We start from the raw sequence: 25,201 nt of genomic DNA, 5'->3' as shown, positions 1-25,201 counted from the left end.
TAAACAAAATTTTCATTGTTGAGTCATTTGTGCTATGCAGGATAAATTCAGTTTTGGAAATAATTACCTTTGATAATATATTCACTTCTGACTTTTTAGCAAAGCCTTTGTAATATGGAAAATATTGCTATTTTAATTGCTAAAAAATCATTTTAACATTGCTAGATAACAGTGATACGAGCTAGAAAAACTATGCTAGACTATCATATGGAGAGACCAGTGCATGAATTACTACACAGAACAGATTGTATAACATTCATAAACATTAAATAATATAATTGTTTTATTAGCATTTTTACCTTACATAGGGATATTTTCATGTATAATTTATCCGTCTTGGCTCAAGCATTGTTAAACTTCAGAAAAAGCTGACAAATTTTTGTTACAGTGAGCAGATATAAATTAATAATTATTTCTTTGCTATAAAATTTGCATCCATTCTTTATATATTTTGTAACCAATATTGATTTGACTACCTCCTAATCACTGAGGATTTGCAATGTCTACAGTATTAGTTACCTGTAATAGAAGCCAAAATAACACAAGCAGAATGGTTTAAACACGAGAAGTTGTGTTTATTCTATGCATCAAATGCTTATAATGACAGTTGAAAACTATTAAATACAATAGCAAAGAAATTAATATGGCTATTTCATTAGTGATAACCAATGACATTAGATTTATTTTGTGAATTATCAAAGCATGCAAGGTTTTAATTCCATTTTTACCTCCAACTTTAAAAGTGGGCTTCCAATATGTAGTTTACTTCCACTTTTATCTGTAGATGTTTTTATTCTAGCAATAATTGTTAAACTCCTAGGATGTACAGAACTTTATAGTGATGCTAGGAGAGCTATGTTTGGAAGACATGATCTGTGACCTCACAGTCTAGCTAAGGTAGAAAATACACATGTGAATCAACCAGACAAAACAGCATAACAGGCATTATGAGATATTGGGGGGGCAGCATATAACGTAGTGTTTGGGAGCTTCAATCAGTTCGCAAACTGGAGCTAAACTGCCTAAGTTCTTATCCCTCTCCACTGCTTACCGGTTGTATGTCCCTGGGCAAGTCACTTAAGCACTCTTCGTCTTAATTTCCCCACTTGTAAATGGGGTTTAATAATAGTACCTAGTACATAGTTATTATGACAATTAAATGATTGAACATTTTTTAAATGCTTGGAACAGGGTCTGGCCCATAGTAAGGTTTATGCTGAGGATACCTTGTAATCAAGTAATAACTATAGGAAGTAGAATATTTTAAAAGTCAGGGAAGATGGCTATGATAGGTAGTCAATTTTAGGCACAAAGAAGTCAAGTGCAGAACGGTGGTTATGAATTGATGAAGAGGATGGGGGCAAACCTTTCAAAAGACCAATTATGCAAAGATCCACAAGAAGAAAGGAGCAAGGGCATGAAAAATATTAGTTTGATAAAAATGGAAGGTTCACATACAGAAGGAGAAGTAAGAAAAATGGCAAGGGAAATGAGAAAGAGGAGGAAACAGGTAAATCACAGGTAAATGTCTGGTGCAGAATTAGGTGCAATACGGGAGGTATGAGAATGATACTGTATGGTCTCAAGCAGTAGAATAGCATAATGACAGCCAATTCTTGAGGAAGATTCTACTGGAAAATGTAAATAGATAGAAGCAATATAATTGTAAAACGTAGACGTGCCAAAACATTTTAATTTTTATAAGTAACGTGTATGTGTACATGCTACAAAGCCTAAAACTTTTCATTATACTTAAATATTTTAAGCCATTTATGTCATCCTATGAACATCTATGATTATAATATAAAAAAGTTGTTTTTGAAATACGCATGTAATTTCAGTTTGCACTGATAACACGCACATGGATTTCTCTGACTGAAGATGATATGTCAGCTGTAGTGTCTCAAAGGAGCAAATTATAGAGACCTCAGCAGGTGTATTTAAACTATATAAGCTTCTCTAGATTAAATTGAAGAAGAAATCAAAATCTATAAATTTTGAAGTTCCTAATGAAGTATGTGCACTTTGAATGACCACATAAAGAGGTCAGGATTCTGGATACAATACCGCCAAATGTAAAAATTCTATCCTTACACTTTCACGTCTATAATCTAAAAGTCCAGCCTTTTTGTTGTTGTTGTTTTTACTGAAGTATAGTTGATTTACAATGCTGTGCCAATCTCTGCTGTACCGCAGAGTGACTCAGTTATACACGTAGAGACATTCTTTTTTCATATATTCTTTTCCAGTGTGGTCTGTTAAGACAGCGCATGGTGTGGGAGAAGGAACAGGTGCAAGTTCTAGAGAGTCAGACAAGTGGGTTTCTCCCGCTTTCATAAACTCCATTCTCTTGGGCAAGTTTCTTAATCTCTGCTGAAGTTTAGCTTCATAAGCAGTAAAACAGGGATAGCAGATCTTGCTTTTGGTTTTTATTTTATAAGAATTAGCTTATATAAGGTACATATATAGCCATTAGCACATGTTGGGCGCATGATGCCCGTAAACATGTTATTTCCTTTCTTGTTGCTCCTTCCTCCTGCCTGTGTAAATGTAGGCAATATTTTCTTTCTACTCTCTCTCTCTGTCTCTCTCTCTCTCTCTCTGTCTCTTTCTCTCTCACACACACACACACATTCATACCTTGGACGTTGACTCTTCAGTATATTTTGTGATTACATTCAAACAAAATGTCATACTTTGTAAATTGTTACATGTAATACTTGTGTAATAAAGTCATGAAATTCTTCAGAGATAAGATCTTCACTATACAGATTTTAAAACTAGGGAAAAGGAAAAGAAAGGGAAAAACTAGGAGTCACAAGTAACTCTATTAACTAAAGCCAAAACAATTGAAAAAAATAGGTGGAACCTTGTCAGATAGAGGGGCTTGCCCAAGTTCTGTTGGTGAACTCTTGTAAATAGAGTTAGGATAGAATTTATTCCCTGGTGTTCCTTTTGAACTACTATGTATCCAGGGAAGAACAGAGTGAAAAGAGAGAAGGGGGGTTGGGGGGGGAGGGAGGGCATGAGGGGGTGAGCTTGATTGAGGTTTTAAGGCAATGAAAGTAATTAGCAAAGCTAAGACAAGAGGGCCCTACACTACTAGTTTCTTTTCTGATGCAAAAACAAATCATTGATTTCATTAAAATACTAGCCAGCCAACAGTGTTTATTATGATGATGTTGTTAGCAATAAAATATATCTCTCTTACATCATTTCTAGCTTGTATCTTTGCCCTGACTCCCTCAGTATTTTGATGGCAGTAACAATACGTGCTCTTGGAAGTGAGCCAAGCACTCTAAAGTATTACACATTTGGCTTAGTTCCAAGTGAACAGGTGTTTTAAATATTCCAGTCACATACCCACAATGTATATTGCTACTGGGGAAAGGATATTGTTTCTGATGTTTGCCTGACACTCTCCTCTGAATCACACCTATTTTGCACTCTGAAGACCTAGCAAAGATGAATTGTGATTTGAGGAAAGACAACCAGCAGAGCCCTAATATTACCTATAGGAGGTGCAACAAATTTATAGTTCTGAACTCTGCACCTGATATCTGGTTACTGAGGCCAAAGCACATGCTAATCAACATTCGAAGAAATGGGGAAACATTTTAGTGCTTTCCATGATTGAGTTCCTACAAACATGAGATATTTTATTTATATCAGAGAAAAATATAGTAAATTATATGATGGCAAACTATTTGTTATATTATGATTAGGGAAAGAAATTTGTTTTCCATTAGACACCATCATTCAGTTAGCAAACATCCTAAAATAAAACAACCTAACTTTTGTGGAATTTAAATTATGAAAGTGAAATATTTCCTTCTGGGGGAAAAAGATTAAAACAGCTATGCAGAAATACATCTACCCAGAAATAATTCTGAAGATCCTTTCAGAATTCTTAGCTTCATGGTATAGTGCATACACACACACACACACACACACACACACACACACACACATATGCAGTGCATGTGAGACTGGCAGTTTTTCTAGCAGATGAACTCAGATATATAACTTCCATCTTCCTGTGTACCAGTTCCTATGTCAGATCAACAAAACTTTCATTGATTTCTATCTGTCCCTTTAGCTTCAGCAATGGAGTAATGTAATAAGTTGGGGTAGAGGAGCTTCCTAACTTCTCCCAGACATCTGCTTTGACTTCATTCCACCTCGGTATAGATTGGATTCCTCTGACCATTAGTCCATTATGTGCATTATCTTATGGAAACAGATTTTGGACTGTGTTTTGCTTCCTCTTTTAATGATACTGTTTCCCCTCATCTTTTAACAGTGGACTTTAAAAAGAAGTGGGACTCTATTCAGAATGATGGTGATGGCTGTTTGAGGCATTTTTAAACCATTAGGTGGTTAATATGTGGTTAATATTATTTATTCAACAGAAAATTGACTTTAAGCCTGTGTAAAAAGCCACGTATCATAATTGTAAACTTCTTTTAAATGTTATGCAACTTTGTTTAATTTCAATTTTCAAAAAGTCCAGTTTCCCATCTGAGAGACTTGTGTGTGTTGGCCTGGCTGGGGAATCCTCCAGAGAAAACAGGGCAGCTAAGCCACTACGGAAGCAGAGTGGGTGACTGTGGGTGGCATTTCTCTGCTGAGTCAGGTCCGTGCCAGCCCTTCCCCAGGCTTTTACTAACAGTGAGGATTTTCTGACAAGATGCAAAACCCAAGTCTTGTGGTTCTTGAAATTCTCCTGCAGTTTTCCCCTTTTCCTTGGGACTGGGAAATTTTCACTTAAGGAGATCTCACTGCTTGCTCTGTCTTCCTGTAACTGCTGGAAAAAATTGGGAACTTTTACAGTCGTTCCTTTTACTTTTCCTCCCATCCGGCCTATAAAGTAACGGGGTTATCAGTATCATTTTGAAGACAAAGGAAAGGAAAGAGCTTATGTACCCATGTTTTAAAAGAAGAATTTTTATAATGCATACAAGATTTCTCCTTGATCCTGTAGCTTTGCCTAGAGAGAAACAATAGTTTCTCCATAAAAACATGCATTTCTTCTCTTTTCCCCAACCTACCCCCCTCCAACCCAGCAACAATGTCATCTCACAGTTACCAGCCTTGCATCACTTATCTACTGAAGCAAATTGAAGGGAAGGGCTGAGCAGAGTATGAATCTAAAGAATATACGCACCAAAAAATATAAAGCAACCTTTTTTCCTTAGGAACAGAAACTTTTTCCTGCGAAGTATTGTTTTAATGATTGCAGCAAACCTACACTTCACCCAGGTAGATACAGCCAAAACGTTATTACAAAAGGACTTCCTTCCTCATCTTAAAAATATAGGGGTTGAAAAAATTAAGTTACCTTTCTTTCCTTAGGTTTTCAACAATCTCCCCTTCATTTTAATTAGGTAGCTGCATCCAAAATATTATTGAAGGGGCCTTCCCCTCTCTGCATTGGATATTCCAGTAGCACAACAGGGAAAACATTTTAGATAAGCTCATTCATCAGAAAATGAATTCGATTACAAATGTATCCCTTTAGGGAAAAATAAGATTTGTCAAACATTAACCAATTTCACCTGAGAGTAAGTGTTCAAAGAACACATAGGCATAATTTAGGCAGTCTTTATAATGGGGCGAATTTGCAGAGGCGGAATAGTGAGATAGCTAAGAGAGCTAATTCTGGAGCTTGGACATGAGTTGGTTAAGTTGCTTCTACCACTAACTAGCTTGGTGGACTTCAGCAAGTTCTTGAACCACTTCGCCCTTCTTTTTCTTCATCCGTAGAATGACAGTCATAGTAGAGGAGTGGCTGTGAGGATTAAAAAAAGATCCATGCCAAGCTACAGGCTCAGTCCCTGGCACATAGTATATGCTCAATAAATGGTAAGTGTTATTGCTGAGGAACAGATTCAGTTAAGGCGAAAATTAATATTTTGATAGTACGGGAAGACTGGTTTAATTTCCTCTTCACGCCATAGAAGAGGAAATGTCTTTATAATCACCTAATGAATAATATGGAAGAAATTATTGCACAAATGAAAAATCTTAGTTCACCACTGAACTAACAAAATCACTGAGAATTCATAAGTTACGGAAGTTGAAATACCAAACTTAAAAATCAGGCTGCAGTACATTTCCAGTGATAATGCCTGAAGTTATTAAAGCCATCCTGGCTACAAAAGCAAGCAGCTACCGCCACAGGGGCCTGGAGCCCAAGGCCACACAGACTCATCAGAGAAGGCCGTCTGGGGCCAGAGGACAGAGCAGTCTGTGAGGCCGGCAGCTGCCACTTGGCCTCACTGAGTTAGACAACAGGTGCTGAGCCGCTGCCAGGGGTGGGTATCAGGATGAGTAAACTGGCTGATGGTCCGTGATAAAGCTTTATGTTAGATCATAAAGTGCTGAGCCCGCATACCAGGAGAGGCCACCTTACATACCAAGGGGGATCACTTGATGTGCTCACTTGATTATTTTCTCCCTCTCTCTTTCACAACACGTTCAGCTTGTCTCTCTCACTCATTTTCACTCCCTCCCTCCCTCTTTTCCCACTATGTATTTTCTATCTATCTCCTATTTATCCTCTCTTTCTCTCCTTCATTCTTGTCATTACTTGCCTTAAATATTTACTCTCCTTGCCTTTCCGGTTTTCATTTCTCAGTACTCTCTCTAGCTTTTGTAGCGTCTTGTGAAATGCAAGGTGACCGAATACAAAAGCTAAGAATGTTACTTATCCGTGCAATGTATGACATCATGGGAAATGTGATTTTATGAACTACCAGTTGGTCCAAGGTTCTGGGCCCACAGATTCATATATAAATCACATTCATAGCATAAGGAAAGTGAATTGAAATGAGTTTGATTTTAATTACTAGGTCATTTAATTTAGACACATAAATTTACAAAAATTTAAATTTGCACATAAAATAATAAGGTGACAGCGTACGTAGGCCTTGATCAGCACTTGATAATAATACTAGGCTTTCTAAAACATTTCTTATGAATTTTATTTTATTTGTAAATATTTAATCCAGAAGGGAAGATCCTAGTTTGCCATAATGGAATGTATCTTAGGTATTTTTGGAATCCATTTGTAGATGACCTATGACCTATTTATTTCTAATTATTACCTTCAATTCATAATTGCCTACACTAATGAGAAAGGACCCTTCACATCAAAACTATAAATAGCAGGAACTACAATGTAAGTCAAGGAGATAGCAACCCCCAATAACAAAAGAGCCAGGAAACTAGAGGGCAAGTCCCTGTGGAAAGTTGAATAAAGAGTCCTGACTTTGAAATGCTACTGGCATTTTTGATGTCTGTCCCATAGATGCTCTGGTTATTTTTCTGGTACCATCTGGAAATAATTATATTGTTAGGAAAGCAAATAGAGAGGCCCTTTGATTAATGAACTCAAAATTCATATTAATTTATGAAATTCTAGGTGCCAGGTGCTCTGCTTGGTCCTAGGGATTCCCAGATAAAAGGCGCAGCCCTGCCCTCCAGGAGCCCAGTCTTGTGTGGACACTGAGGCAGGCGGATAGTGACCCCATAGAGGGAACCCGTGACTAGAATGATAGCAGTGTGTTTTGTAAATACAACAAAAGCCTTAAAAGGGCTAGAACTGAGCAACTGCCTGAGGATTTTGAAGCACTTTTATTTTTAAGCACCTTTTATTTATCTGACGCTCCTTGATTACTAAGAAGTACAGTTTTAACAAACTTTTCTTCATTGGACACCTACCCAAGGTAATTGAATGTAAAGTCCACCACTTATTGCCAATCCACATGTTAGGTTTGTGATAGTGACATAACAGCTATAGAAGATAAATAGATTAGACCCTTTCCTTCCCCACAGTAGTTTTGGTTTGTTTTTTGTTGTTGTTGTTGTTTTTGCCGTACGTGGGCCTCTCACTGTTGTGGCCTCTCCCGTTACGGAGCACAGGCTCCGGACACTCAGGCTCAGCAGCCATGGCTCACGGGCCCAGCCGCTCCGCGGCATGTGGGATCTTCCCAGACCAGGGCACGAACCCGTGTCCCCTGCATCAGCAGGCAGACTCTCAACCACTGCGCCACCAGGGAAGCCCCCCCACAGTAGTTTTTAATGTGGCGAGGGAGATACGAGGTATAAACCAAAATAAACGTATTTGCAGAAAAGAAAGGAGGGAGCATTGTAAGTGTACTGCTGTGCATTTGGAGGTTTAGTCTGAGGGACTTTCTTAATGCCTAATGTGAGTGTGACAGGTAGAGTTGTGTTCCCTGACCAGTTGATAACATCCTGCAAACCCAACATCCAGCACAACTACCTTACTTCCAGGACAACCCTTGGAACCTATAAGGAGCCTTTCTTCCCTGCATCTTGACTTCCGGCTGCCAGTGCTGGCCTGTTGTTTCCTTGGGAGTACATGCTGCTTTCCTGTCCACACACCAAGACTGATGAAGTCCTGTGGTGTCCTTCCAGCCACTGGTGTAGCTGGCCCAGTCCCTGACCAGTGACCATCCCACCCATATGATATTTGGGGCACTCTCTGTTAAGCAGAAAGTTTTCCAGTATATTAGCCAATAAAATGAAATATTAATACTGTATTAACCAAGTTCCAGGGGATTCTACATTGAAAGAGGCAAGTCATAAGAGCAAGGCTAGAGACCAAGGTCGCTAGCCTTTGACAGACCTCACAAAAATTGCTAATGTTGAATGGAGAGAGAGAAGGTTCAGTGTTAAAGGAAAGGAAAAGCTTGGATCCCCACTAGCTTTTGCTTAATCTTTCTGAGCCTCCTTATTATATGTCACCAGGCTCTCCTTAGAGGTATTCCCATGTATGACACCCATCCAAAAGAGTTAACCAATTTCTTGCAACGTTCTACTGTCTACTGCACTGGTTGCCAAGGATAAAAAGAAAGCGCTCAAGAGACACTTCCTGTCTACAGAAATCTTATAATCTAGAAAATAAAATAAAACAAGACTACAGAGAGCAACATTATAAAATAACTATTAATTACAAAGTTCTAAGGAAGCATAAAAGAGAGACATATTGATTCCTTTAACTCTCTAGTTCATGATTATTTCCGTTTATAATTTAAATTCATACGTGGAATTAGAGAGAGTGGTTGGTAGGGGTGAAAGCAGCCTACGCCCTGAGTACAAACCTAGCAACTGCTCCCTGTGTGTGTTTTCAGATCCCATTGTGGTTCCATCTTAAATAAGAACCTCAGATGCTGCAGCCTTGGATTCCATTATTCTTTTATTAACAACAATATTTACTGGGTGTTATCCATGTGCTGAGCACATTCAAGTTGTTGTGGATACAGAGGTGAAAAAATAAGTTTCTGCTCTCATGGGGGTGTGTTCTAACACATTGAGACTCTTCCCTCCCCAGGCAGCCACAGTAGCTGTGACTCGCATATTGTTCTCATACAATGCTCTGCAGTCCTGATACCTCTTTTTTTTTTTTTTTTTTTTTTTTTTTTTGCGGTATGCGGGCCTCTCACTGCTGTGGCCTATCCCATTGTGGAGCATAGGCTCCGGACGCGCAGGCTCAGCGGCCATGGCTCACAAGCCCAGCCGCTCCGCGGCATGTGGGATCTTCCCAGGCCGGGGCATGAACCCACGTCCCCTGCATTGGCAGGCAGACTCCTAACCACTGCGCCATCAGGGAAGCCCCTGATACCTCATTTTGACATATCAGAGCAGTATAGGTACTGAGCTGCATGTGCTAACACAGTTGTCAATACTAGTCTTCCAGATGGCATATCACAGATCCAGGCAGAACCCTCAGAATTGGTATTTAGGCTCTTCTTCACACGGTATACTGACTGGGGAGCTGGAGTAGAAGAGGCCCTTTCCTATCGTTGCTGCCCAATCACTACAGAATAACCAAAATCAAAACTTTTCTCTTGAGAAGTGTCAATAGAGAATGGCTTATGGCCACTCATTGGAGAGCAGGCTAGTTTATTGGGGAGAGAGAGAAGTCAATTAGGAAAAAAGTTTGAATGTCAGGTATCATGGGGAAGAAGGTGAGGAAACCATAAATAAAATCTGTGTTCGCAATCCAGAATTGGTCCTTGAAAATCTCTCTCCCCATCATTTAATAAATTGAGGTACAGAAAAAAAAAAAAAAAAACTTGGTAAAGTATTTTCAGTGATATCTCAGGCTAAAGTCTGTTAATGGTGCATGTTGGGCTGGCCTGTGACCTAAGACATGGCAACTACAACAGTAAGAATGAATGACAAAGAGAGGGTTTCCCTGTCAGGCCAAGGGCCAGCTCAGGAGAGAGTGGGCCAGGGCCAAGCCCACTGGAGCTCTTTACCTCTCTTCAGCCTGGCAGAGGCTCAGGGTGGGCGAGAGGTATTAGGAAAGGAAGCAACTTAACCTTCATCTGGGAGCGGCTGGCTGTCTCAGAAGTGAGATTTGGCTATCTCAGGTACCATTCTCAGGTGTGGTCAAAATTGTCAGGACTTGAGTCAGTCAGTTGTCAACCTCAAATCGTTTTATTTTGTGTTATTTTATTTTATGTTGCCTTTTATGAGTGTACACAGAGCGCTCTTCTTTTCTGATAAGCTAGTGATAAACTATGGATCCCAACTAACAAAGATTCTTAAACTTACATCAAAGGTAGTGCCCTTGTTTCTGAGGGAAAACCTAGAAACAGAGAAGGGAATGCACAGAAGCACCTTTTGCAGTATTTTTGGTTCTCACTGTGTGTATGTCCTCCTGGTGGTAACTTAGAGCACCAATAGCCACAAAAGACTTGAGAGCATGGAAAGGATCAGCCCATGGTTCCCAGGATTCAGCAATTCTAAACACAAAGGATCCCGACCCTTTGTGTCCCGTATACAATATTCTATGTTACCTCCACTGTTCCCTCTGTTCTCCACAGAGATATCCTGTGCCACAGTCATGAAGTAATTACAGAGGTTGCTTTAACCTACCAGAACTCATGCTCCTTGAATTTTGACTTACCGATCTTATTAAAATAAAAAACACTGTCACCTGAGGAGACCACCCAACTCATTTCAGTTAGTCTGTCACCGTTAGAAAGTATGACTGTCAAATTTGTTTGCTTATTCATTCATCTGATGAACAGTTACTGAGAACATATATTGAGCCCACATATATTAATCAGACCCTCTTTCAGGAGCCAGAAATATCCAACCCTAACAGAACTCACTGTCAAGTGGTGAAGCAGACATGTTAAAAGATAAATAACAATATAAAGCACCACATATTATTTAAAACACAAAAAGGTAAGGATTCTAGGGGTACAGAGAAGGGAGTCTCTAAGTGCCTAGGAGAGTTAGGAAGAAGCTTCGCAGAGTAAGTGATGCCTTAAGTAATAGATGTCCTAGGATGACTGTGGTTTGTGTCGCAGAGAGGAGTAAAGAAGGATATTCCAGACAAGAATAAATGATACATATCGAAGCAGTGTTATTAAAGGGGCTCCCTAACTTGGGAACTGGTGAGAAGTTCCCCCTTGGCAAAACCTGGAGTGCTGGGGGAGAAGAGGGGAAATCGTGTCTGCAAGGCAGGCGGAGGGCCTGCTGTGAAAACTAGTGGGTGAGGCTGTTGGAAGCCACCATGGTTTATAAGGAGAACAGTGATACAGTTAGATTTGCATTTTAATAAGACCCTGCCAAAAGAAGGAAGAATGATTAACTGGAAAGTGGGGGTCAGGGGACAGACAGACTAAGGATGGGAGACCAAGTAGAAAAACAATGATAGTTGAGTCAAGAGATGGTGGAGTCTCAGGTGATTTCTGGGTCTCCAGCTCCAGCAACTAAGTTGTGATGCTTCCTAGGAAAGGAACGTTGGGAGGGGAATGGGTGAAAGGAGAGGATGGAATCAAAAATATAAATGGGAAGATCAACGATGTAGCAGAGATCATGGGAATCCTACAGAAATGAGGAAGTAGAGGATGACTAAGTATAATCCTGAGCTGACTGATAAATAAGGCAGTGAAGGCTACTCCCTTTTCAAATGACTAATCACGCACTGGCCCAACTTGAATAAAAAGACATTTACAACTAGATAAGAGATACAGGGAAACAAAAATAATGATTTGACCTGACTGTCATTACTCAAGATAACATATACATCTTCTTTTGTTAAAATAAGTCATTAGTGGTTTATAAATTATGCTTCAACATGTTATTTTTAAAGAATCAGTGCCCCAAGATCTGCTTTTTTATCCCTGTAACCTATTTGCAAGTAAAATGCCATAGTCCAAAAAGGTTAGTAGATGAATTGCATTCATATTTTGTACTTTCAAAAATCCTGCTTCCTGGTCTTTGTTCATTTGCTTCTCTCCTCTCTTTCTCAACCTTTGTTTAATTTATAATTCTGCCTTATCTTTTCCTTCCTTATTTAAGAAATCACTAACATCATCCATTTTTCAAACTCATCTACAGTTTGATCCTTTATATCTCAGATTTTTGTTTTGTATTCCAGCCTTTATTTTCTTAGCCTGCTTTATAGAGATTATCAGGATTACCTGCATATTTGAGCATGCATTTCAGTCATTGTATATTAAAACGTTCCCTGTTTCATAGTTCACTTCAGATGTCTCCTGGATTCACAATGTCAGGAGACATTTCATGCCAAACTTCCCCTTCTCAGTCCTGTTCTAGGCCAGCCTCCTTGATGCATGCCTGTCCAGGTTCCAAAAGAGGTGTGGTGGAAGAAACCTTAATAAAAACACGAAACCACTGACCTATCCTGGGGAAACCTGAATCATCTGCTTGGCCCTAGCATCACCCTGATTTTCCATGAATCCTCCAGGCTAATATTGGCCCAGAATAAGACCAATGTCAAAGCCAGAGAGAACAGTGGAGCAGACAACCAGTATCCAGGAATGGGGGAAAAAAATGAACTTTGCCCAAGAATTTTGAAACATACTCATTTCAAATTTATAGTATCTGACTCACATTCCCAAAAGCTTCCCTGTATTCCTTTCTTTAAGCTTTCTGCTTTTCCTTTTCTAACCTTATACATGCTGCCTAAAATACCACTCCCTTTTTTCTCCTTCTGTGCTGAATTCTGTACCCCTTTTCCCGGCTACCCATTTCATCACTGAGATGATAGACTAATGGCTTTTCTCCCTTAAAGATTTCATGAATGCTCAGTTTTTCTGACATTCCATATGTAGACCAATACACCAGATTTTAAGTATTTAATGATATAAATCTCCTGATAAGTCATGATCAGTTTCATTTCTAGTACATATTATGCCTCTACTGCATTGCTTTCTAAGTTTAAAACGGTATATTTCAGAAAATAGTCACTTTGTAACAGTTACTTAAAAACACTGAAGTAATAACTGACTTTTAACAGTGTGAAATAATAATATAAAATGTGAAAAAAGAAAATTACAGTTGCAAAACTCCTACACTGAGACTACACTTTCTCCCTCTAGCATTTCTTCCTGTTCTGTTCATCCATCCATTCAGTCTGGAATTAATACTGCAAACATTTATTAAGCTTCTGCCTCATGGCAGGCCCTGTGCTAAGTCCCCGTGATACAAGATGACTAGTAAACAATGCCTAACCTCCAGGAGCTCACTCATGGGAAGAAAAACAAGTAAACAAATTATCTTGATCATATATTCAGAAAAAGCATTCTTAACATCCAGAGGACCACAGACAACACATGACATAGTAGCACTTAGCAATATGTGTCAAGAGGTCTAGATCCCACTACCATTTTCACCTTCAGCCAGCCAAATAGCCTCTGTCCAGTCGCAAAACCTCTGCGTGCAGTATCACTGAAGTGGAATGTGTGTTCTGTTCATTCAGCAAGCATTTACTGAGCACCTACAGTGTGTCAGGCTCTGTTCTATATTGCAACTTCAAAAGTGAATAAAGGGGGCTTCCCTGGTGGCGCAGTGGTTGAGAGTCCGCCTGCTGATGCAGGGGACACAGGTTCGTGCCCCAGTCTGGGAAGATCCCACATGCCGCGGAGCAGCTGGGCCCGTGACCCATGGCCGCTGAGCCTGAGCGTCTGGAGCCTGTGCTCCGCAATGGGAGAGGCCACAACAGTGAGAGGCCCGAGTACCACAAAAAAAAAAAATGAATAAAGGAAGTTGCTTTAATTACCTAGCGATTTAGCAATGGAGACAAACACATAAACAATAATTTGTGATAAAAGCTCTAATAGAAAAATGTATACAATAAATGAGTGCATGAATTAGGGAGAAATTAATTCAGTCCTGGTGATCAGAGAAGTCTACAGAGAGGAGAGGATGTGTCAGCTCTCCCTTGGAGGAGGACTGTCTGCATACAGGGAACAGATACTGGTGGGGTCATTCCAGTAGGAGAGCCTGGCTTGAGCAAGGGCATGAGATATGAAAAGCCAGCGCTTGTGCAGCATTATCCTCCCTCTGGAAGGCATGGGGAAGAGCCAGATGGTCCTTGGTGGTCTCATCCAGTATTAGAGTATCAGTAATTCTAGCAACTATCACCCTCTAAATACTTACATGAAAGAATTTGTGGCCATTAGGGGGAGTGGCTGGATATTTCTTTAGGTCTATACATTAAAAGTCTTCAAATCTTCAATCAGTCTTTTATTTCCAGTATTTAAAGATGAAAAATTATTCAGTGAAAAAAATTTCAAGTCCAATATGAAGATTGTCTTTTGAGGAGAGGAACAAAAACAAAACAGTGAAACTCTCCAGCTCTCCCCAGCCTTACCCGAGTAGGAGTTAATATCTGGTTAGAATGAGCATTAATAACCTAGAGAAATGTAGTGTTGTTAAGGTTTATGTTTTTGATTTCTTATGAAAATTTTCACCACAAATGGATAATTTAGGATAATATTTAATTTTTGCATACTCTATACTAGCTACGATTTGCTTGTCTAATTAAAGTCTACCTACTGATTTACTAAATTCACAGTATTTTAATGTGCCTTTTCATTTCTATATTAAGAACAAAGAAGAATGATGGAACAAGGAAAGAGTATAGACAATGCTTACAGTTTTGATTATGAAAACTTGTGGAGGAATTTCTTGGCACCTGATCTTCCCCCAGCCTAAGTAATCTGTGCTAGAAATCACCAAAACACATACAATATTATAGGTCAGGTCAGAGCTTTTAGTTTGAATTTGTATTGCCTGCTTCTCTACAGGTGCACAAAACAGTGTCTGGTATATAGTAGGTTCTCAGTAATTATTTGCTGAACGTGTTTTAAATGAAGTAAGTCATTGAGCACAGTCCTTAGGGTGGCAGCCACTCCACAGATACTGAAGGGCCTGGAAGCAGCAGTGTTGTGAGTATCAGTACCAGGGTGGGAGGGTATTTGTGAAATGCACTTAGAAAGTTCAGTGAAGGGTAGTCTCCATTTCAACTGCACCTCCTGTGCCTGTGTGGATTCACTGCTTTCTAAAGATTATTCAGCTTGTGAAGAGCAGACACTTATCTTCATAAAGCTGTGATAGACAAGCACAAAAATGATTTAATATCAGAGAAAGGATGCCATTTTTCCTAAGTTGATGTCTTTTTTTTCTTGGCTTTTGTGTGAACAGGACATTCACTCAACTTATAATAACAATTCCTGCATGTGTTCTTGATACATCAGCCCTTTGAAGGGTAATGCTAGCTGTGCAAGAAAGGGTGATTATTTGAATTTTAACAAAAATTAGTAAGAGTATTTTGGGTTTTTTCACAAGGGGACTTGAAATTTCTGCTGTGAAATGGGGAGGCACAGAAAAAGAAAGATGATGGAAATAATATATTCTTGAGAACTAAGACTGCAGACATGGAAAGAAATTGAATGATTGGAAGCATTTAATCTGTGATGGTGGGTCTCTGAAAGAAGCTAAATTTTACTTAAATAGCATCAATGTAAAATATTATAGTCTTCATACATTGAAAAAGGCCAATAATTAGATATTTCTTTTCTACTAACAAGAAATAAATTAGGAAGGGGAAGCCAGTTTTAACCATTGTATACAGAAGGGATTTTCTAGTTGATAACATAATGTCTAAGACAAGATATGAGAGCTCCATGTGGCATTCTTTTTCATTTATATTCCTTTCAGTAATGAAATAGAATCTGTTCCCTACATCTATTTCATTAGAATTTTTGAGGCACCTGTCACCTATCATTGTCAGTTTATATGTATTTCAAGTTTTCCCAATGAACAAATGTAATAATGCAGTGTCCATATGTCCACATGTCTGGGAGGGGAGATTCCACATGGTTTTTGGATTACCTGTCTGCACTCCTTTTCCCATTTATTGTTTGGAGTATGTCACCTTCTGTCAATCTAATTACTTCTCTCAGAAAAGGCTGTTCTCAGCTCACTGCCTGACAGTCGCTGCCTTGTGAAAACATCCCAGAAGCCTCTGCAGTCAATGATCTACCCCACAAGTGTCACTCTCACATGGAAGGCTGACTCCAGATTTACAGAGTTCTCTGAGGGAAGAGTTTCTTTAGATATGAAGCAAGGGAAGCTGGTGGTTTCAGTAGATCTCTTGCCTTATCTTGACATACAGAATAAATCTCTCAAAACATAGTCAGCTGAGAGACACTTAAAATATATACATCCAGGACTTCTAGCCCCTGTGAAAGAATAATGATTTAAGTGCCTACATTACCTGACCAGTAACATTTATAAAAGATCAGAGACTCTTTCAAAGGCCAGTGACAGAGATTGTGATTTTACTAGAAAAAGGCCGTAGGGAATAATGCTTATTTATCCATTTAGTAATCCCTTTAGTTAATATTAGCTATTTATTACTGTGATAAAGACAGACTTGGCTGAATCTAATACTAATTCTTTTGTCATAATTAAACAGCTGTAGGGCCTCCCTGGTGGCGCAAGTGGTTGAGAGTCCACCTGCCGATGCAGGGGATATGGGTTCGTGCCCCGGTCTGGGAGGATCCCATATGCCGCGGAGCGGCTGGGCCCGTGAGCCATGGCCGCTGAGCCTGCACGTCCGGAGCCTGCGCGTCCGGAGCTTGTGCTCCGCAACGGGGGAGGCCACAACAGTGAGAGGCCCGCATACCGCAAAAAAAATAAATAAATAAATAAATAAATAAACAGCTGTAGATTTTTAATATAATAAAGATAAGATTAGTCTAACGGTTCCACATTCAAACTATGGTAAAGTTTGTGCCATTACTTCCGTTTTCAGAGCTTTATAATTCCACTGTAATAATTTGTACTTAGCAGAAATGTGTTCTACAAGCTCTCAGCTGAGAGTAATATTTTTGAACGGTTTTTTCAATGTTCTGGTTATGTGATTATGGGAATTTAGAGCTTAATATGCTCTTGGGTTTTGTGTTTGTGTTTCTCAAAATGCTCCTCTTTTAAATAACATAATATAACTTGAAATAAGACTGTAAGTGCCTTTAAATGGTAGAGATACTTCATTACTTAAATAGTGGTGATATTCATTGTAGGATGATGTAGTCAGATATAAGAAGAATTTATCGGGAGAAAATGAGCCACTGTTCCCCTCTTATTCCCATCACTGCGATTTCCTTTGTGACTTCATGCCACTTGCTTTGTTTACTTAATAGTTTATATAAGTCTTTAGGTATAAAGGAGCTATTGATCTAATTCATTTTTTAACCTATAAACTGAGAAATGTTTTATTGAACAACAAGCATTCCCACTTGGTCTAAAACTTGACATCTAAGAACTATCAACATTTTAGCCATATTTTTATACTTACAATTTTCCCACACCCTAATTTTTTTTTAATTCTACCTAATTTATTTCAGTGTTCAGTCCACTGCTGTAGTTACATATGAGTGGGAGAGGTCTATTCCACATCTCTCACTCTGCACTTCACAAGTGTGGGAAAGCCTAGGCAGGGGCAAAGTGACCGCACAGTGGCCTGGCAGGAGGCGGGAGCCTTGGACCATTGTGCTGGGCCATGCTGGCCTGAGACCTGGCATAAGGTTTCCTGAAATCTTCATGGAAGATTTGTGAGAGATAATGAGTTAATATTTGTGGAGCTCTTTCAATAAAGTATAATTGATGTTTGAATTTTTATAAACCAAACACAATATCTACCCCTGAAAGCTTTGTAAGAATATTTAGCACACATGTATGTGCCAGATGGATTGTAATGACAGTTGATAGACCTCTCCTAACCCTTGCGTTCTGTTGTCAAAAATCTGCACATCAAAACAACTATAGTTTTCACAAGAAGATTTACTGGATAAAAGATTCGGGTGCACATTGAAAAATCTACTGTCTAGATAAGACTGTAAATTAATGTTATACCAGATAAGACCTTAAATGAGGGGTTTATATAAGAATATTCTTAACATGCCCTAGAGAAATATCAGTAGATAAATTCTGAAAAAATATCAGATAATATGTTCTTGATCTTACATATTTTTTTCTGCATAAGTGAATTTTTATGAGAAATTCGTGGAGTATGATGCAAGACACTCTCAGAAATTATTCTTAAAAGCTCAAGGATATGTGGAGATCAAAGCAGAACCACATCATAATACAAATAGTCATCACCCGGAAGAATGCTTTTGTGATTGAGATAATGCTAACAAAAGAGTTTAAGATATAGGAAATTAAGTTAGCAAATAAAATTGTTATTCTAACGTATTGTGACATCCTCTATAGTATTATTGTAGGAACCCTCTAGGAGTACTTATTCTGGGTGAAAAATGATAGCTGTAGATCCATGATAGGGAGCCAGGTGGCCCCACCAGTTATAAATTCCCCAAGATTGTAAATGTATATTTTATCACCGTGTGTCAAAATATTCATTTTAATATTCAAACATTGTACCACATAATAAGCTGTAACCATATGTTTATTTGTTACATTGTATCACTATAACATTAATAAATATTTACAGAGCCACAGTGTATCATAGACATATTCAAAATGGTCTCAGTTTGATTTTAACTAAAAATCTTTAGTGCCTCAGAAACTAATTTTTAAAATGTTACATTTGTTACACATCAGTAAGAGCCAAGGAGTTTAAATTTTTAAGACCGACTCCCCCTTTTTAACTCATGTTGTTTTGTTTTCCCCAATTGCATGAATTAAAAATGGAGTGTTATCTCAGCTTTGAGTTCCTTAGCTTGATGTCGCAGCTTTTGCTTTATTTGTATGTGAATTCCGTCTTTAATAAAGATGAGCTCTGCTGAACTTTCCATTGGTAAGAGACACTTAGGTACACAGCTCTTTATAAACGATTGGGTAGTACCAGGAAAATTCAGAAATGTTGCTAGTCTATTAAAAGTTAACATGGCAAGCTGTGTGATTGATTAATCAGAAGTTTTATAATTTCTAAAAACCTAACTATCTCTGTAAAATAGGATCATGTCCAACTAAGTTGACAACCATCAATTTAAAAAGAAGAAAAAAAGAAAGTAAAACTCCTGACTCATACTTTTCCTGTTACAGTGTTACATGAGTATTTATCCTTCTGTGACAGCTGAAACTAGACCAAGACATGCATTCAGGAGACAGGAGGTTCGAGAAGAGGCACTGACTTTTCACTTTCATGTGTCAGGAGGCAGTCTCAGGGTGACCCTCCTCAGCTGCAGCCAGGAGGAACTTATGCTACTTCAGTAGTTACTGACTTGGTTACCTCTGTGCAGTGTTCTTTGGCTTCCTTACTCAGGTCATGATAATGAAGCCCTAAGCTCAGCTCTGTTGCCTTTTCTTTCCAGTCTCTGTTTAGGCAGACAGCTTCTCAGTATTATCAATTTCAATACAGGTTTTCACACATATAGAACTCTAACCAGACTAAACAAAGGCGCTTCACCTTATGATCACAGGGTCTGAACATTCTTAATGGGTACTTCATGAGAATGTTGGCTGGGTTCTCCTACCACCTTTTGCTGTCAAGTGCACATCCAAAGGGTTGGCAGGACACTTCTAGTGCCAACCATTATGTTAAACTCAAACTAAGGATCTGTTGCCACCATTTCTGCTTTTGTCATGATCACATTTTCTGAAATCATTGTGTAATGTCCTAACTTCTAATTTTTCTGTGGGAAAATAGTGTTGCAATTTGCCCCCTTATTTGTATTCTGTGATCGTCTGTCACTAGATGTTTGGAGCACATATGAATTCCAGATCATGAAACTTCAATCCTCATACCATCTTTGTTCATCGAATTTGGTTGCAGAAGGAATATTTCCCTTTTACTTTTTTTTTAAGTAGTAATGAGTGCACTGTTGAAATGACTCATGGTGTCTTTCTACGGTTTTTCTTTACCCTAATGTAATATAGCAAATGTAATAACCTAAAATACTGGCAAGCTTGAACGTCTGTGACACCCCTGCATGTGTTTTACAGCCTTTGTCTAGGTTTGAACTTTCCAAATTATGTATTTCAGACGTTGAGAAAGAAGGGCCTTAATGGCTGTGACAGCCCAGATCCTGATGCAGACGATTCAGTAGGTCACAGCCCTGAGTCTGAGGACAAGTACAGGAAAATTAACGAAGATATTGATCTAATGATCAGCAGGCAAAGATTGTGTGTAAGTACTCAAAACACCCTTCATTTTTTTTACTCTTGATATTTCTCTGAACCTGGCAGGCCTTGAACAAGAAAGAAAACAAAGGCTGTGAAAGCCCCGATCCCGACTCCTCTTATGCACTCACCCCACGCACTGAAGAAAAATACAAAAAAATTAATGAAGAATTTGATAATATGATCAAGAGCCATAAAATTCCTGTAAGTACCAAAGGTAGATGGCTGGTCTGCTGATAACTGCTGCAGTAACATACCTTAACCCTTTCAGTGAGGGCTTTCTCTAAGAAACACTGCAAAGTCAAACCCAGAAAATAGCCATCTCATCCCAAGGGCAGTCACTTAGAAAGCAAACCCTAAGGGTTGCTGAAACTATGTCATCTAAAAGATGTGCCATCAAGAAGTTCATTCAGAGGTAGCAAGTTCACAGGAGGAAGAGAAAGATCTGTGCGACACACACTGAATTTACATAATCTCTTAAACACACAGTCCGCACAAATCACCAGGCACTCGTCAAACACTAAAGTCTCCTTCTGAGCGAGGATTGACTGTAAAGATACACGGGTGAAACTGCAGTTCTCTCGTGTAAACTGACGCTCATCACCCAAGTACAAGCTTATTCCTGAATGAAGCTTCAGCCCTCTCCCTAAACATGAAATTCAGCAGCAGCACTGAAGGGTTAAAGCTAATGCTCGCTGCAGAGAAACAGACTGCATGACAACCTAATGGTAAGATTTCAACATGTTTGTGTGATGGGGTGATTTTAAAGCTTTGTCAGAATATTCGCTTTGCCTATACCAACATTTTCCATGCTTTAACATTTGGCTAAATTTTGTCTTAACCAAGTCAAAAAATTCCTAACCATCAATCGTATGCCTTGCCAGATATTTAAGAGAAATAACTCTGCATGTATTATTTTGTTTGCCCATATGTAGAGGGGGAAAGTACATACCTTTTGTTCTATTCTGTCATCAGTCAAGTGATGTTCATTTTGTGACATAAAGTGACACAACTCAAGGTTCACGTGCTTTCTGAGTAACTTCCTGTTAGTGTCCCAACTGTCATTGTATACAAGCTCCTCGGTAGATAATTAATCCCTTTCTCAAAAAAAGTACATTTGTTGTAAGTTAGGGAAACAGCCTAAACCTGAGGATTGAGAGAGACTGCAAACAGGCCTCAATGCAGATATCTGGGGACAAAAGCTCCAGGCCAAATCCACAACGACACTCACAAGATAAATTAATGCTTTACACATAGTAGATGCACAATCAACCTGTACTGGATTAAATTGAATACTTAAAAACTTATTTATAAAATGTATGCATATTAAACTTCATGTCCTCATAAATATATGTCTGCTTCATTTGTTAAATGAAATAATGTCAACAGGCAATCTTTTATTGAATCAGAATTATTAATACACTGTATCATGAAGGACAGCTAACTGCTGTGAATTCTTAAAGGCTTTCCTAAAACCGAGTACTACATACAGCATTTCCACAGTGGGCACTTGGTCAAATGAAACATTTCCTATCAGATGCAGCAGTGCATACTTGTTATACCCAGAATTCTTAAATGAAGTCTATTGGGATTCTATCTTGCCCAGAAGGAGGAAAGAAACAGCTCCTTTGGGCCAATTTTCAGTTCTGATGGCCTGAGTTTCTCCCACGATATAATACACTAGTTTAGAGCTGCTGGGCAGAGTTGTGAATGTAAGATGTTAAGGTGGAGCACGTTAGGTGTCTCAGGAGGAATCCCCAGCACAGTGAGGAAAAGGGTGGTGTATGTAAGACTGGTAATCACTCTCCATGTGTGTGTGGAGCTTTAACCCCCAAAGTTCTGGGAGAACTCCCGTGTTTGCACATTGGATCATTTTCACCCATGCTCTGGGGGGAAAGAGGTGTAATGCATACCCGGATTCCCTCACCATATTTCATCCTGTCGTGTAAAGAGTTCAAAATCAGGATACATGATTTCTTAAGAGGTGGGTGCAGTGCTGTGCAGCAGGGGATGGAAAACCACATTAGAGTTTACAGGCAGAGCTGTGAGAAGGAGCCACCCAGCTCCAGGCTGTGCCTCCAAGTCTTCGTTTCTTCAGTAAGTGCTTCAGTCTCCACGATGAAAAGCCCAGTTTTCGCACATCGCTTTCAGTTGCTGGAAGTAAATTTTGTTGAAAGTTTCCACAGCTGCTAAAACATTTACAGCAGGGCAAGGACACTCTGCCCTTTGTATGGAGAGAGTGTCTCTACCTCTTTAAAAACATTACAAGACTGTTTTTCTATTTCAAAGACCCCGGTTGAAGAGTTTTCCTTTTAAAATAGAAAAATTTAACATTGCAGTCACCTGTCAGTGTAATCTAATTTATGCCCTTATTCCTCAATTACATGAAATAATTCATGGATGATTTGGAATCATGTTGACCAGCATTTCCTCATGTGGGGTTTGCCATGGTTCATGCTGGGCTTCACAGTGAGAAAAAACAGCTCCATTTGAGGAACCAGGAATTAGGAAATGGGCTGAGGGAAGGAGGGGCGAATGCAGGACTGGTTGAGAGAGACCAGGAGGAAGGGAGGAAGTGGAAATAGACAGTACGGATGCATTTTCTTCAAATAATGGGCTGTGAAGAGAGAGAAATAATACTGTAACTAGGATCAAGGAGGGAGTTAAAAGGAAAAGCACTTGAGATGATTTATATGTAGAGGAGGAACGCTTGAAGGAAGGAAAAGATGGGACGTGTAGGTGCAATGGGGATAAAATGGCAAAGCTTCTCAAGGAAGGGAATGGGGCTGGGTGGGAACGGGAAGGATTTGCAGATGTAGTCAGGGTGGTAGGTGGGAGAGGGAAATTGAGGGGGTGACCACCTAATGACCTCTGTTTTTATACTGAACTCAGCTTCTATAGCTATTGAGATGGGGGAGCAGGGGCTTGGGAGAGAGTGACGTGGGTGTAGATATTGTGAGGAACTGGGGATGGAGGGGGGAGTGAGCACAGGCCAGAGTCGTGGGGCAGCCTGGAGGGGATTTGGATACCAGCACACGGCAGTCACTAGTCATCAGCGTTGTGTGCTTCTTTTCTCTGCTAGTTCTCAGCAGCCTGGTAATAGTTGATCAAAAGTTAAGGGTGTCGGGCTTCCCTGGTAGCGCAGTGGTTGAGAGTCCGCCTGCCGGTGCAGGGGACACGGGTTCGTGCCCTGGTCCGGGAGGATCCCACATGCTGCGGAGCGGCTGGGCCCATGAGCCATGGCCGCTGAGCCTGTGCGTCTGGAGCCTGTGCTCCGCAACGGGAGAGGCCACAACAGTGAGAGGCCCGCGTACCGCAAAAAAAAAGAAAAAAAGTTAAGGGTGTCAGTAGTGGCCCAAAAAAAGGATTCAGTTCAATCATTCACATTGAATGAAAGAGGGCCTATTAAGTAAAAATATTTTATTAAAAATATTTTATTGGACTTTTCCTTGTGGTAAGTTTGGGAAAATCATGGGGTTTGGATAAGAGTTGATACCTTTCTGACCACGATGACTCACCTTGGTAACCATGATCAATTTGTTCAGGGATAGAAACTAGAAACTGTTTAGCTCTCATGCCTCTATGAAAAAGCCAGTGCCAGTGTCATGGGCGTGTGACCTGTGCAGTTACGCAGGGCCCTGCTCTCCTAGGGCCACACTTGGTTAAATGCTGTGCTATCACCATCTTGAAATTCTTAGTAATTTTTCAACAAGCGCCCCACATTTTCATTTTGCCCTGAGCCCTGCAAATTATACAGCCAGTCCTACCTATAGCATTTTAATCACCCCAAATCCCTTCTTCCTTCCTATCTTGAGGGTTCTAAAATTTGAAGCCCGGCCCTGAAATCTTTGCAACTTTGGAGATTTTAATGACTTTTTGGCTTTCGCTTTTTAGACAAAAATTTTAAAAATTTAGGTGCTTTTAAGTTCCTTAATTTTGAAAAGTCAAGAAGAAAAAGAAAAATGCCGATTTCTAATAGGCATGGGTACATTATTATAGCCTTGGCATTTCCTAAAGCATCTAGAGCTGGTTGGTCTCTTTTATGGATGCAGCCACTTCAGGTCCCACATAAGTTCGAGGGAGATTAAATGACTTGCCTGGTTAAGTTGCTTTTTATTACACCACCTGGACTGCAGCTGAGATTTCTGATACAAAGGCTGATGTTCTTTCTCATTCCCTGAAACACCTACTATGGTCTTATTTAAGCTTATAATTTGATTTCAAAATTATTTAGCCAGTTCCTGATACAGATAAGGAAACAAAGCAAAAGATAGACTGCAACAGATGTTACCATATTTTATGAATTGTGAATTTTTGAAGTATGCTCTGATATCAGAATTATATCTGACTTCTGTTTAGCCAATCACAAGAGAGTTTTGTAATAACTCTCATCAAATTGTTTACAGTCCAGAATTCTGGAAACTGAATAACTCTTGGGGATGATGGTCAGAAGAAGAGAGGAGTAGAGAGACTTTCACTAAATTGGTTAGTAGAGTGGTTCAGAATTTATTAAATGATTATTAATCATCCTCTTTATTTTGGATGTGGACATAAGCATGGGGGAGGAGGGAGGTATTGGCTTTGCTCTCTACTGAGACACAATCGATATTCTGTAGAATATTCAGGGGAGAAGTAGTTTTACAGCAGATCCTTAGGTTCCCAGGTAAACATTTATAAGTAGTAATAGTGAATACGGATTAAAACCTTTGTAACCAAAAGAAAGCTTTAAAATACCAAATCTGAGTAAATATGAATGATA

The 25,201-nt window shown here is 39.4% G+C and overlaps 1 protein-coding gene across 4 annotated transcripts in view; it reads left to right on the top strand.

The window, feature by feature from the left end:
- Positions 1–25,201, top strand: part of MEF2C (myocyte enhancer factor 2C) — a 149,753-nt gene that overhangs the window by 85,777 nt on the left and 38,775 nt on the right. For 3 of the 4 annotated variants that reach the window (XM_060093136.1, XM_060093137.1, XM_060093134.1), the window contains exon 4: positions 20,306–20,449. In XM_060093136.1, the coding sequence (XP_059949119.1) occupies positions 20,306–20,449 (144 nt within the window). Of the gene's footprint in view, positions 1–20,305; positions 20,450–20,508; positions 20,647–25,201 lie in introns of all 4 variants that reach the window. The other variant, XM_060093138.1, reaches the window with a different exon arrangement.

Source organism: Mesoplodon densirostris, chromosome 3 (assembly GCF_025265405.1).
Source record: "Mesoplodon densirostris isolate mMesDen1 chromosome 3, mMesDen1 primary haplotype, whole genome shotgun sequence".
Taxonomy (NCBI): domain Eukaryota; kingdom Metazoa; phylum Chordata; class Mammalia; order Artiodactyla; family Ziphiidae; genus Mesoplodon; species Mesoplodon densirostris.
The sequence above is the reverse complement of the archived record's forward strand: the minus strand, read 5'-3'. Positions and strand labels throughout refer to the sequence as shown.